The sequence below is a fragment of the Podarcis gaigeae genome (assembly GCF_964106915.1).
Source record: "Podarcis gaigeae genome assembly, chromosome: 2".
In the NCBI taxonomy this organism is placed as follows: domain Eukaryota; kingdom Metazoa; phylum Chordata; class Lepidosauria; order Squamata; family Lacertidae; genus Podarcis; species Podarcis gaigeae.
In genome coordinates, this window is record NC_139679.1 from 12180570 (window position 1) to 12194389 (window position 13820).

Consider the following 13820-nt stretch of genomic DNA (forward strand, 5'->3'; position numbering starts at 1 on the left):
CCAGGTGGACTCTGGTCCCACTGCCTTGCCAGAGTGGTGCATGCAAGCCTACAACCGGTGTGGTATTCTGCCTTGTGCCTCCTCCCCAGCACAGAAGAGTTTTGCTCCTTCAGGGTATATTCTCCCTAAATACGGGCATCTAATTCCTCAAGCCACAAGGAAGAAGGCACATTTCTGCTATTGCACCACATTAGTGCAGAGATCAAGACTGCACTCAGCACTCAGTAACCAGAAAGAGACAACAGATCATACATGCCTTTTCCTTTTCAATATATTTTTTTTAAGAAGCCCTTAGGGAAATAAAAGCAGGCTTGATTGCTGGGGAAATCTTGAAAGCCAGCAAGCCAGCATCACGCCAGTGGTAGGACAGTGCCTGCACAACATAACACCCCCCCCCAATTTTTCTCTGCCCCGGGTCAAATTCTGGTCCATGCCCAAGTAGTCATCTCCCACCTTGACTGTTGCAGCAACCTCAACTTCAGACTTCCTCGTTCCCTCCGTCATCTCGCTTCTATTCCAAACCTCTGCTGTCAAAAATATTTACCTCTCTTGTCACTCAGAGCATGTGATGTTCCTTTTGGTGCCTTTTGTTGGCTTCCCATCCCCTTTGGGGTCCTTGTCCTTACATTTAAAGAGATCCGTGGCCTTGCCCCACCTTGCTCCCTTCTGCCTCTTTTGTTTTCCCTCTTTATATTCCGGCTCCTTTATATTCTCTTTACGTCTCTCCTCCAGCTCTCTCACCTTCTCCGCCTACTGAAGGTCTCTTCCCGCTTTCTCAAATGATCTCTGCCTGTTCCCCCTTGCAGGCTCCTTACATGCGCAGCTGCCTCTCTGTGATGTGTACATGGCACCACCGCTCTCCCTTCCTTCAGATCCATCCTCCTCAAGCCCCACTTTCCCCACAGGGACCTTTGACTTATCATCTTCATCTCCATTCCCAGTTATAAACAAGGTTCAGGTAACAACAGCTCACGTTTCTCTTTCCCTCCCTGTATTGTTTCCAACTACCTCGGTTCTCAAACGCCTTGGTTCTCCAACTCCGAAAACCTGGAAGTAAGTTCCAGTTTTCGAACGTTTTTTGGAAGCTGAACATTCAATGCGGCTGTCAGCTATTGTTTCCGGGGCACCTGCACCAATCAGAAGCTATGCCTTGGTTACTGAACATTTCAGAAGTCAAATGGACTTCTGGAACTGATTAAGTTTGGCACTTTTGTTTTTGCTATTTATTTTGTGTTTTTGTTTTTGAGGCTTTTCCAATTAATTTTTGTGACTGTGTGGAACCCAGTTCAGCTACTGATTGATTGATTGTGTGACTGCGGAAATGGATAGTAGTCCCCCATCCAAACAATGTCTATCATCAGTGCAGGTAAGAAAAACAATTATTTTTAATTTTTATCATCTACGATACCGTCTTATTTATTTTATACTACAGTACATTGATCATTGCTTTCATTTTATGGATCAATGGGCTCGTTAGATAGTAAAATTCATGTTAAATTGCTGTTTTAGGGGTTGTTTTTAAAAGTCTGGAACGGATTAATTCGTTTTGCATTACTTTCTATGGGAAAGTCCGCCTTGGTTTTGGAATGCTTTGGTTTTGGAACGGACTTATGGAACGTATTAGGTTTTAGAACCAAGGTACCACTGTATCTGTAAGTTTTAGTCCATAAGCTCTATAAACAGATACCCATCTCTGTTGCCCAGTACTATTTTCTAGAAAAAGAGGTGCCAGAACTCACCATGAACACCTCTCTCATTCTCTTAGAATGGCAATAGCACCCACCTGAGTTTCGGCGAGTTCCTGCTTAAAAAAAAGCAATGCCACGGTGTTGCCTATATAATCCTGAAAGGTACCACACACACTGACAGCCCAGCAGGGGCGGCCCAAGACATTTTGCCACCTGAGGTGAACCACAAAATGGCGTCCTCCCTGCCAGGGAAGAAGGGGTGACTGAGGATCTACATCAGGAACAAGGGAGGAATAAAGGTCCACATCGGGATCTGTCTGCTGTCCCTGTTGATCTTGCTGCCTGAGGCAGTCGCGTCAGCTTGCCTCACAGGTGAGCTGGCCCTGAAGCCCAGTCTCCCTCTCTCTCATTGCAAAACAATTATTGCCAAACAAACAAACAAACAAACGCAGACAACTTTGTTCAATTTACATACTTGATACTTCCAGCTCCATTATGGCAAGTGGAATCCCAGGCAAGCCCATGGTGGCAAAAAGCTATCTGGAAAACCCACCTGCAACCAGCCAGAAATTAGGAATGGAATATCATGAGACACTTAATCTCAGGGTTGTGTGTTCGAACCTCACATTGGGGAGTCCTGTATTGGGGGTTAGACTAGATGTCCCTCATGGTCCCTTCCAACTCTACAGTTCTAAGATTCTGTGCAGCCATCTCTTACTGAGTTAGCCCATCCAGCTCAGTATTGTCAACCGTTGCTGAAAGTACTTTAGCTCTCCAGGGTTTCAAGATTGGAGTCTCTCCTTGTCCTTCTTGAAAGTGCCAGTGACGGAACCTGGGACCTTCCGCACAAAAATGTCACACCATGGAGCTACGACCCAGTATAAACCATTGGTTACTTTTAGTGCAGAGTTTAGACACCCCTAGCTATACCATATAGACCATGTGGCCCATATGGACCATAAAGAAGGCTGATCGCTGAAGAATTGATGCTTTTGAATTATGGTGCTGGAGGAGACTCTTGAGAGTCCCATGGACTGCAAGAAGATCAAACCTCTCCATTCTGAAGGAAATCAGCCCTGAGTGCTCACTGGAAGGACAGATCGTGAAGCTGAGGCTCCAATACTTTGGCCACCTCATGAGAAGAGAAGACTCCCTGGAAAAGACCCTGATGTTGGGAAAGATGGAGGGCACAAGGAGAAGGGGATGACAGAGATGGTTGGACAGTGTTCTCGAAGCTGCGAACATGAGTTTGACCAAACTGGGAGGCAGTGCCTGGCGTGCTCTGGTCCATGGGGTCATGAAGGGTCAGACATGACTAAACGACTAAACAACAACAAGCTATAAGGTTTGCATCCTAACCCTTCCTCTTAACCCAGTTTGTGCATCTGATTGGATCAAATGGATGATCAATGGGCTGAGTATGCTGCTTGAGGATGCTGGTGCCCACATCCCTGTCACTTTCAGACTTTATTTTTTCTCTCTGTAGTCCTCCTGTGGGGGTAGCAATATATTTTAGCAGTCACATAATTCTGCCTCTTCCCCTGCTCTCATTAAAAACAAAACTCCCTTGCTAGGGAGCTTGAGCCATTATTGCAACTGTCCATCTTGAGCTGGAGGTTTTAAGTGACTTGGTGGCTACACTCACAACAACAGAAGCCTCCCTATAGTTTTTGTGCTGCTTTCCTCTAGGTTGAGGCAAACAAGCCCTGTCAGTCTGACGCAAAAGAAGTCACAAATCGGGCTGGCTGCCCTTCCGTTTCCCCCCAATCGCATCCGAGGCACATTGCGAGATCCTCTGCCCGGTAGCCGTCTTCCAGATCTGATAAAGCATCGCACGCAACGCAGGCCCATCCGCTTAAAAGCTCACATGAGTCACCACAACAATCCAATAGCACCAAGCATCAAAATAATTCAGATAGTGAACAGACAGGCATGGTGCAAACCCCATTCCATATCAAGAGATAGACAAATCTACAGCTGGGAGAGGCCCTCGTAGCAACGAGCCTCTGCCCACAGGCCTTATGATGTCAAGGCCGAGTGAAGAGAAGGCAAGAATGCTCAGTTTCCCTCACAGGACTTTTTCTCCAACATCTTATTGGGACTGGGGACGGGAGAATCAAGGCATCTCTAAATCTTGTTGTGGTATCCACAAAGACAGAAATCCCTGCATCAGCACACAAACAAACTCTTCAGAAATCTTAAATGTCCGCCACAAGGCCTCAATATGTCCACACAGTTGCCACAGACACAATCAACTCAGGTTTAATGCACACAGCCCAAGACTCCAGCAAGGTCTCAGCTCTGCCGAAAAGAACGAGGAAATCTGTTATAGGCCCTGACTGACTTCGGTCCTTTGTACATGGTTTGTGTCCCTCTGCCCATCAGAGATAACACGCTTGTTGTATATACACGCTCTCTTACTCTTGACAGATTTTGGCCTCTGTTTCATCTCAACTGCCATGCACAGACTTTTCCTCCCCACCCAACACGAGCACCAAGCCATGTCTACCAGCCGTTTCACAGCAGTCAAAGCCTTTTCGCTTTCCAGAGACCGGATCCGAGAAACGGCGACTCACCACTTTGAAGTCACTGGGGTCACACGGCGTCCCACGGAATGTGCAGGCAAGCAGCATTTCCTGGATGTCGTGGCCGGCTCGGTCGGAGAATTCCCGCATGTTGAAGGGTTTCGGCTTGAAGTTGCGGAAATTGGCCTTCTCCTGGAGGATCTCCAGCTGCTTCTCGTCAGCCATTTGGGTGTCTGGGATTTCGTACCTGAAGGAAAACGCACAGCTCAGTCCCAAGGGGAGAAATGGGTCCATTCGAGTCTCCCCGTCTGCTGGGTTGTTTGCTATGTCCACAGGGAGCCACCATGCCCTCTGGTGTCCCCGTGCAAGAGAGTAGCTGATGGAGGGCAGTCTAGGAGCACTGCAACGTGGAAGGGTAGGGTCTAAAGTATTCTGGGACATTGCCATTACAGGCAATCGACTGTGAGAAGCTTGCAGCACACAGGCATATGTGCAATTAAAGCATGGTGTAATTAAAGCACCGTGTTACCTCTGAGATAATATGCAACGGGTCTCAATTCCTTCCAAGAGCAGTCTGGCATTCTCAAGACTATGCTGTTACTTTTCTCTTTAAAAACTGCAACTGCAACTTGCAAAGGTATAACATCTGGGTGGGTTCTTTTTTTACATGAGTAACAGGAATGAAGGCAAAAAATGTGGTGAGATTTTCTTTCTCCTTCCCCCAAACATTTATTTTCTTTCTTTCTTTTTTAGTTAGAGCCTTTTTTATAATACAGTGGTACCTCGGGTTAAGTACTTAATTCATTCCAGAGGTCCGTTCTTAACCTGAAACTGTTCTTAACCTGAAACACTACTTAAGCTAATGGGGCCTCCTGCTGCCGCCACCCCACCGGAGCACGATTTCTGTTCTTATCCTGAAGCAAAGTTCTTCACCTGAAGCACTATTTCTGGGTTAGCGGAGTCTGTAACCTGAAGCGTATGTAACCCGAGGTACCACTGTACAATATATGCATGTTTGCTTAAATCTATGCCAGCTGTGGAATTTTCTGCATCTGATGGAAAATTTGGGTTATTTTGGCTTAGGTTTTTAAAATTATTATTAATTGCAAACCAACTAAATCCCGGCATATGGATCAGAAAGAAATTTGGCTTGGCAATTTGCACTTCTTGAAACAGTTTCTGAACCAAAATGCAGCCATCCTCTGACCTTCATACTTCTCCAACTTTTGTAGTGGTTCCCCAGGAGCAGCAACAACAAAATGCGTTTTTAAGGTTTGATATTTTACTATGTTTTATATATGCTGTAAACTGCCCAGAATGGCTGGGGAAACCCAGCGGGGTATATATATATATAATATATTATTGCAAAGATGCATACATCAGGTGACTGTGTGCATAAAAATGCATATATTCATGACGTGCAAACGATACTTATCTTTAGGAAAATGGCTTGCAAAAAGATGCCAATTTGGAGAAAAGTGCACGAGACTTCTAACTGACTTTTGCGAAGACTTTTGCGCAAACTAAGGCAGAGATGTGGAGAACCAAACTTAAGATTGGAAAAAATAAGAATCTAAAATTGACAGATTCACCCATCTCTACCGCTCTGCCTGAGGACTCTAAGATTCACACCTTTCGCTTTCCCTAACATGGGCACATCTGCCCAGAGCTCAGGTTCATTTCTGGCACATGAAATCTGTGGGAGAATTCAAGCATCCCTTTTGTGGTATGGGATGAGCAGCTTCCTTATGAAAAACTACGATGTCAGTAGGGCATGTAACGAAGGAATTCAGTAGTGGTTGGGGCCAGTGACATCTGCAAATGTAGCATATGGATTGGCCTAAGGAGCCTATATGGTGGTGCTGTGGGTTAAACCACAGAGCCTAGGACTTGCCGATCAGAAGGTTGGTGGTTCGAATCCCCATGACTGGGTGAGCTCCCGTTCCTCGGTGCCTGCTCCTGTCAACCTAGCAGTTTGAAAGCACGTCAAAGTGCAAGTAGATAAATAGGTACCGCTCCAGCGGGAAGGTAAACGGCGTTTCCGTGCACTGCTCTGGTTCGCCAGAAGCGGCTTAGTCATGCTGGCCACATGACCCGGAAGCTGTACACCGGCTCCCTCAGCCGATAAAATGAGATGAGCGCCGCAACCCCAGAGTTGGTCACGACTGGACCTAATGGTCAGGGGTCCCTTTACCTTTACGGAGCCTATGGGAATGACGACACATAATTTGGATTCTATTGTTATCCTCACACAATCCCTGGAAGACCCAGACTCAGCACTGTGCCAACATCTCAGATGTTGAAGCCCACTAAGCATGGCTCGTCCCTGGAATGTGGCGGTTGCTATTTTTCTTGCTGCTAACCAGTGTGTAAAAGTAATTTTTTTCTTTCTCTGTGGAAAGCGGTGAATGTTTTGGGTTGGTTTTTTAAAAAATAAATGATATGTCAAGGCTACTTTATTGATATCTGGCTCTTACATCCAAAATGTCCCTTTCCAAAATCTGTTTTATTAACATGTCTGCAAAAGTACAGGTAACCTTCTGTTTATTTTATTCCAACGGCAATAATGTGCTCCACACAGTTGTTGCTCTCCACTTCCCTTGTGTGTTGTTGTGTTTCAAAACTTAAACGCCTCTTTTAAAAAATAAAACGTTCTTCTTCCACCAAGCCTTTGGCTGATCAATCTTCTACAGCCTTTGAAATGCAGCTGTGGAAAGGGGAGGGGGTTATTGTTTTGTTGTTTGGCTTTAATTATTTACTGTGTTTCATCTTGTGTCTGATTCTGTGAACTGCCCCGAGATCTCTTGAAGAAGGGTGGTACATAAATTTAATAAATAAAAAAATAGTAATCAATAAAAATAAATGATATGCCAGAAGACTGGGAAGTTCCTGGAGCAGACAGGCACAGAGGAATAGCCTGGAGGCAGTGGGGCACGGCAACTGGGAAACTTTAGATCCTGCACAAAAAAAGTATCTTATGGGATAGCCTCTCTTTAGGCCACAGGTTGCCAACATGCGCCCTGTGATTGTACATGTGTCCACAGATGCCTTCCCTGGTGCCCACAAGGCCTCCTGCCTTCCTCCCATTGAAATTAGACTTGAAAGAATGCTGTTGCAGTATTCGAGGAACTTCAGTAATAGTTGCAAGGTAGATATAAGAAATTAGCTATATTAAGAAAAAGTTTAATTGTGATCAAAGTGTGTATTGGCAATAAGTAATATGTAATCAAAACATGGAATAGACGGGAGGTTGGGTCTTTAGTGTCAAGACCAATATATGTTTTATTGTTTGTTAAGAAAATTATGTGTCTATGGTTATTCCTGTGTGTAATTTGGTATTTGTGTTTTTTCATTTTTTCTTGCTATATCAATAAAAATTAAAATAAATAAATAAAGGGGAGAAACGGAAATTAAACTTGAAAGAAATATTCCATTGTAGGCAATATTGCAGAGTGCAGGCTGTGCTTGGTTGTTGTTGTTGTTGTTGTTGGGGGGGGGGGCTCCAAAAGGTTGGCAACCCCCGTTTTGGATGGTACTAAACTTATTGCAAACTCTGGCACGTCAGTCCTGCTGCACTGGGGAACCCTCCTGCTCCTTCTGCTCAGTGGGGTCCTAGACTTTTGCACCTTCAAATCCATCCCACCATTACCTAGAACGAGTTGCCCATTTATTCATAGAGTGCAGCTGATCTGGGAAGTTTTTATCAGCCAGCAGTACAGGGCTGGCTGACTGGCTGACCCAATTCCAAGGACCAGGAGGTTTCTAGGTTATGATGCCAGAGTCTCAAGCTCCCTGCAATAAGCTCCTCCTCCTACCAGTGGCCCTAGTGGTTCAAGGACCAGGGGATCAGAATCTGTCCCGCAGCACCTGATAGAAATAAAAAATACCACTTTCAGAGATGGCTAGGGCCAGCCACAAAACTACACAGATGTTACGCAAAATAAAATAAACCCAGTTCTCCAACACAAAATCTCAAATCAAGCAAATTTGACAAGGCATGTGTACATTTTGCTTACTTTGCATAAATGTGATTAATTGTGTGCAGTGTTCTGCATCACACACTGGATCGTAATTTGAAATATTTTTGCATGGAGCTGTGCATTGGGAGAAAGATGCAGCAGGCAAGTTGCATGGCTGAAGGAATATAACTGGAACCCACGGGAGTAGGTAGAGCGAGACCAGCAATTATCACAGGCCTTGGGACTTCACACTGCCGGCTTTTCACAAGACCTCACGATCATTAAGGCTGGATGGAGAGATGTGGCTCCACCCCCACCCACAATATTACTTACTACAAATCTCAGAAATCCAGATTCATCACCAGATGGCACATTTTGCACATAGAGAACTGCATTAGAGAACCATCGCTTCAAACATGTGCACACACAGCCTGCTGCTTCTTCCTTGCTAAAACCCCCTTGCCAAGAAATGATCGCAAAAAGAAGGGCATTGCTTATGTTACTTTCGTAGACCAGGAAGCCAGAAAGCTGAGCCCCACGGCTTGAGACAACAGCTGCCAAGCCCAGTCAAAAACTGTGGACTTCTGTTCCAGAGACCATGAACATCTAGAGAGACAAGCCAGGAGGAACAGCATTCTTTTAGCTTGCTGGTCCATTTTGATTTGGCCACTGCTGGAAGTAGAATGGATCAGACCATCGGCCTGACCCTGGGTAGCTGTTGCCTACAAAATGCCCCATTTTAACTTATGGGTTGTGCTGGCACAAGATGTAGAAACAGCAAATAGCTTAGACAGCTCGGGGTGAGGAAAAAGAAGAGTTATTAGACAAATGCACAGAGGAGATGTCTATCACAGCTATTAGCTCTGGCGGCTAAACAGACCCTCCATGTTCAGCTGCAGTTATGTCACTTCATTAATACCAAAAATTTGGGACATTGATACCAGGGATGGGCTGCTGCCTTGTAAGTTTCCCAGAAGCTTCTGGCTGGCACTGGATGGAAAAGGAACTCTGGACTAGGACTTCTTGTCCAATCCAGCTGGGATCTTCATATGTTTCTTATGCTCTGAAACAAGAGGCCATCTGCCCAGATGTTATGGCACAGTGGCCTTTGAAATAAGGAGCAGGCTTTTAAAAAAAAAAGGAAGCCCCATTCAAAATGGACCATTCTGCACAACACTGCCTTTTTATACAGCCCAAGATTCTGGTCAACAACAAATCAAAAAAATCAGGCACCAGGTAGGACAAGATTCTGCCAAACAGAATGGATTTACAACATCCCTGTTGAGTCAGAGGGATGTGAGAGCATTTGAGCAAGCTGAATTCTGGGCCATCCTGACTTAGAAACCCATGCAAACTTAGCAACAAGACTTTCCTCCCTCCCTCGGCAGTTGGGAATATAATTGGACCACGATGCGCTGCCAAGGAGTTGCGATTCTCTCCAGCAGAGGGCAGAGAGGTGCCTGGATGAGATGCGGTGAAATGCACATGGGGTTCTTCCTTAGGGTTCGTGCTCCGGAGCACTTAAGAGCAGTCACTAAAACAAGCCGAGAGCGGCTGCAGCACAGCTCTGCTACAGAGACAAGGCAAAGAAACTCCGGCTGCATAACTCCTGTGCAAGCCAACCTTCCAGAAAACCCAAAGGGTCTCTTGCCCTCTCGCAAAAGCCACACACAGGTGTGAGTTTTAATGGCCTTATCCCTGGATCTCCTTGAATACACCTGCAGAGAATTGTAAGGGATCGTGCCTGTAAGAATGCCAGGGTGGGGCCTTCTTCAGGGCCTGTCCAATTGGTCGTAAACGTTACCCTGTTCCCATAGGGACCAGCTCTGTTAAGTACCAGGAAGTGTGTGTGTGTGTGTGTGTGTGTGTGTGTGATGAGGCTTCAGACACAAAAGCGTGAAAAGCTGCATTGAAGGAAGGAAGCAATCAGAAGTGCAAGCAGTGCTCACAGCTGTATCCACAGTAGGGGAATAAATCAGTTTTGAAGAGTCTTAAAGGAACACGACTGAAAAAAGGGGTGCCTGGTGCCACGTTGCCAGGGGTGTTTCACCCGCATGTGCAGCACTTGCAAGGAGCCACATGTGCGGCATGCCCAGTGCATGCCACTGGATCTAGCCTGATGCAGGCCATTTCTGGGCCTGCGGTGTAGCCTATGCAAGTGGCCAGGCATACAAAAATGCACATCTTGAAAGGTGTCAAGCTAGCAAATTCCGATTACAGGCAACTCCCCATTTATGCACCAGTCCGGGAACTGTGTCCATAGAACACACTTTGGTGCACAAAGTCCCCCAACACACCCACACACCGGGTGCACACCGTGCGAGGGCCGCAGGTGCTCTAACTGTTGAACGCCAACCCGAAGTGATTTGCGCTTGGGTACCCCGCTCAGCGGGCACGGAGCCCTGCGCCATCGCCCAACCGCCACACTGGGACCTACCGACTATTGAGGAGGGCCAGCAGCTCACCAGCGTGGTACAGGTCATTCTTGGTCACCCGGCTGAAGCGGAACTCGTTGAGGTTGCAGAAGGTGACGGCCGGGAAGGTCATGTGGGAAGTGGCCACTTCGTCCAGCTTGGTGACGTGCGGGTAGAGGAAGTAGTACTGGATTCTCTCGTTGCACTCGAAGACCAGCATGGCCAAGGAGCCCAGGAAGCAAAGGGTCCAGAAGACGCGCTTGGCGAAGAAGCGCTCGTACGAGAAGATGTGCGACAGGCCGTGCAGCGTGGAATTGCTGGCGAACGCCTCGATGCTCACCGGCTGCCCGTTCTCCACCTCCTCTTCGTCCACCTTCAGGTCCATCATGCTCAGGCCTGGGGCAGGGAAGGAGAAGCGGATCTGTGGGGAGAGACGAGAGGAAAGCGGCGACGCCGGGTGAGCGCCTGCCCTCTTCAGATCCCTCCACACCTGCTCGGGAAGAGAGCGAACCCCGCCACCTCCCCTTCCCCGCCTCCCAAGCCAAGCCGTCGTCTGGGGGAGAAGACGAGATCGACGCCGAGGCGCCCTCCCCTTCCTCTCTGGCTCGTCCCGGTTCCCGGAGAGCACCCCTTCTCCCGGCTGCCCCTTTAACCCGGGGTGTGTGTGTGTGTGTGCGCGTGTGCTTTATTTCACCCCGGCTCCATAATCCACTTTGGCCACCACCTCCCTCCCTGCGTATTTGTGGGCGCCCCTCTGGAGGCTTCACCAGGGGCGAACAAACCTAGGGCTAACCCCCCACTCCGCCCTCATCTCTCCAGCGTAGCCACGGCTCTGGTGTGTGGGAATCCCCCCCCCCATTCCTACCCCACCAATTCCCCTCCCCACCCCGCGCGGTCCTGCTTTACGCGCCGAGCATGCAAACCTGGAAGCAGGGCCAGCGTCGGCAGCCGGGAGCTCGCGCTCCGAGGGATGGAATGCTCGCCGGCTGGGCTGGCCGTGCGGGGCTTTTGGAGAGGCTGCGAAGCGCAAAGGCGCACGGCGAGAGCACCAAGGGTACCCGAGCCCAGGCGGCACCAGGCGGCGGCGGGGAGGAGGAGGAGGTGGTGGTGGCGGCGGAGAAGATCCTCCTCCTTCTCCCTTCCTGGCTGGAATCAAAGAAAGGCGATCGGGGCCGGAAAGCAGGCAGCTGAGCGCGACTAAGCAGCGGCGGCGGCGGCGGCGCGTGTCTCGGTGCCAAAGCCAGGCATCCTCTCCCCTGGTGGCGAGCGCGGCGGCTGCTCCTCGGGGCGGGGCGGCCGAGGGAGCGAATCGCGCCGGGCTCCGAGGCAGCAGGAGGAGGATCCGCAGGAATTCGCCGCGTCCCCCACGGGAGTCAGGGCCCAAGTGGGCTGGCAGGGCTGGCTGGCCGAGCCGGGAGCCCCTGCGAGAGATCGCCGGGTGGCGGCAGCAGCGGCGAGGCTTGGGCGTCGTGCGAGTGTGTGAGTGCGCGCGCCTGTGCGCGAGGAGGAGGAGGAGGAGAGCGGCTCGCCGCGCTTGGAGGTGCCCAATCTGGGATTGCAGGGGGCGGCGTAGGGTGTGCGCGCCGGCAGCAGGAGCTGTTGCAAGCTGAGGCCGGGGACATGTGTGTGCTAGAGAGAGCGAGAGAAAATCAGAGTCTTCCCCGCTCCCGCAGCGGCCTCCCATTCACGTTTTGCTTTTTTCTCTGAACTGATGCCAAAGTCCCTCGTCGTCGGCCTCCCTCCCTCCCGCACGCAGAGCATTCAGAGACCTATTCACGCCAACATTCATTGCGCTTCGGGAGCTCACACGAGCTGACGGTTCGCCCAACGCCGGGCATATTGTTAAATGGTGTTTCCCCGCCCCACAACCCTGGGGCACATAGAATTGTAGGTGCGTGACCCCGAGGATCATCTAGTCCAACCCCCTGCAATACAGGAATATGCAGCTGTCCCATACGGGGATCGAACCTGCGACCTTTGCGTTATCAGCACCATGCTCTATCCAGCTGAGTTAAGGTAAAGGTAAAGGGACCCCTGACCATTAGGTCCAGTCGTGGCCGACTCCGGGGTTGCGGTGCTCATCTTGCTTTACTGGCCGAGGGAGCTGGCGTACAGCTTCCAGGTCATGTGGCCAGCATGACTAAGCCGCTTCTGGCGAAACAGAGCAGTGCACGGAAACACTATTTACCTTCCTGCAGGAGCGGTACCTATTTATCTACTTGCTTTCGAACTGCTAGGTGGGCAGGAGCAGGGACCAAGCAACGGGAGCTCACCCCATCGTGAGGGTTCGAACCGCCAACCTTCTGATCGGCAAGTCCTAGGCTCAGTGGTTTAACCCACAGCGCCACCCGCGTCCCATCCAGCTGAGCTAGCCAGGTCCAAATGTCTGTTCACTGCATCCCCAGGAAAGGTCCGATTTACACCCATGATGCAGGGCTTGCTACTAAGTATATTATACCATGCTGCTTTATCTTGAATAGTGTGCCTATACAATACTCCATGTACACGCACAGAGCAGGCTGGGTGTTGCATTCTGACGTTCTCACTCCAAGGTTTCAGGTTTATCCCAAAAACAAAAACCCCAGGGGTGACAACTTGAATAAAATTTTGGGGTGGGGCCCAGGTAAGCCTCAACCCTCATAATTGATCACACACCAATTGGTGCGCAGGCACCATTTGAATGGCAATGCCCATCAACTGGGGGGGGGGGGAGGTGCCTCGGCCCCTAGGAGGGGCTCCTATGGTGTATACCTAAATATGTAATAGGCCAGAAGGTCCCTGGGCTTGGACAAGTGGCTCTTTTCATCTTCTCCCTCCCACCCTCAGTAAGAAGGGATGGTATTTGCTGTAGTGCTCAATGCCCATTAAAATGAAGGTAAGGGCTTAGGTCAGGGTAGAGTCCCTTGTTGGATCCCCAACATTTCCTAGCAGACTGGGAGTGACCCTTGTCTAGAATCATGGAGAGCTCCTGCCAGCCAGAGTAGACACTACTCAACTTTTGTTGTTTAGTCGTTTAGTCGTGTCCGACTCTTCGTGACCCCCTGGACCAGAGCACGCCAGGCACTCCTGTCTTCCACTGCCTCCCGCAGTTTGGTCAACTCATTCTGGTAGCTTCGAGAACACTATCCAACCATCTCATCCTCTGTCGTCTCCTTGTGCCCTCCATCTTTCCCAACATCAGGGTCTTTTCCAGGGAGTCTTCTCTTCTCATGAGGTGGCCAAAGTATTGGAGCC

The 13820-nt window shown here is 49.3% G+C and overlaps 1 protein-coding gene across 3 annotated transcripts in view; it reads right to left on the minus strand.

The window, feature by feature from the left end:
• Positions 1 to 12163, minus strand: part of ASIC1 (acid sensing ion channel subunit 1) — a 211106-nt gene extending 198943 nt beyond the window's left edge. Inside the window, exons 1-3 of one of the 3 annotated variants that reach the window (XM_083728908.1) lie at positions 11510 to 12163; positions 10610 to 10982; positions 4265 to 4460 (exon numbers count right to left, since the gene is read on the minus strand). In XM_083728908.1, the coding sequence (XP_083585034.1) occupies positions 4265 to 4460; positions 10610 to 10974 (561 nt within the window). In that variant the 5' untranslated portion in view covers positions 10975 to 10982; positions 11510 to 12163. Of the gene's footprint in view, positions 1 to 4264; positions 4461 to 10609; positions 11136 to 11509 lie in introns of those variants that run through there. The other 2 variants (XM_083728906.1, XM_083728907.1) reach the window with 2 other exon arrangements.
• Positions 12164 to 13820: the final 1657 nt, after the last annotated feature.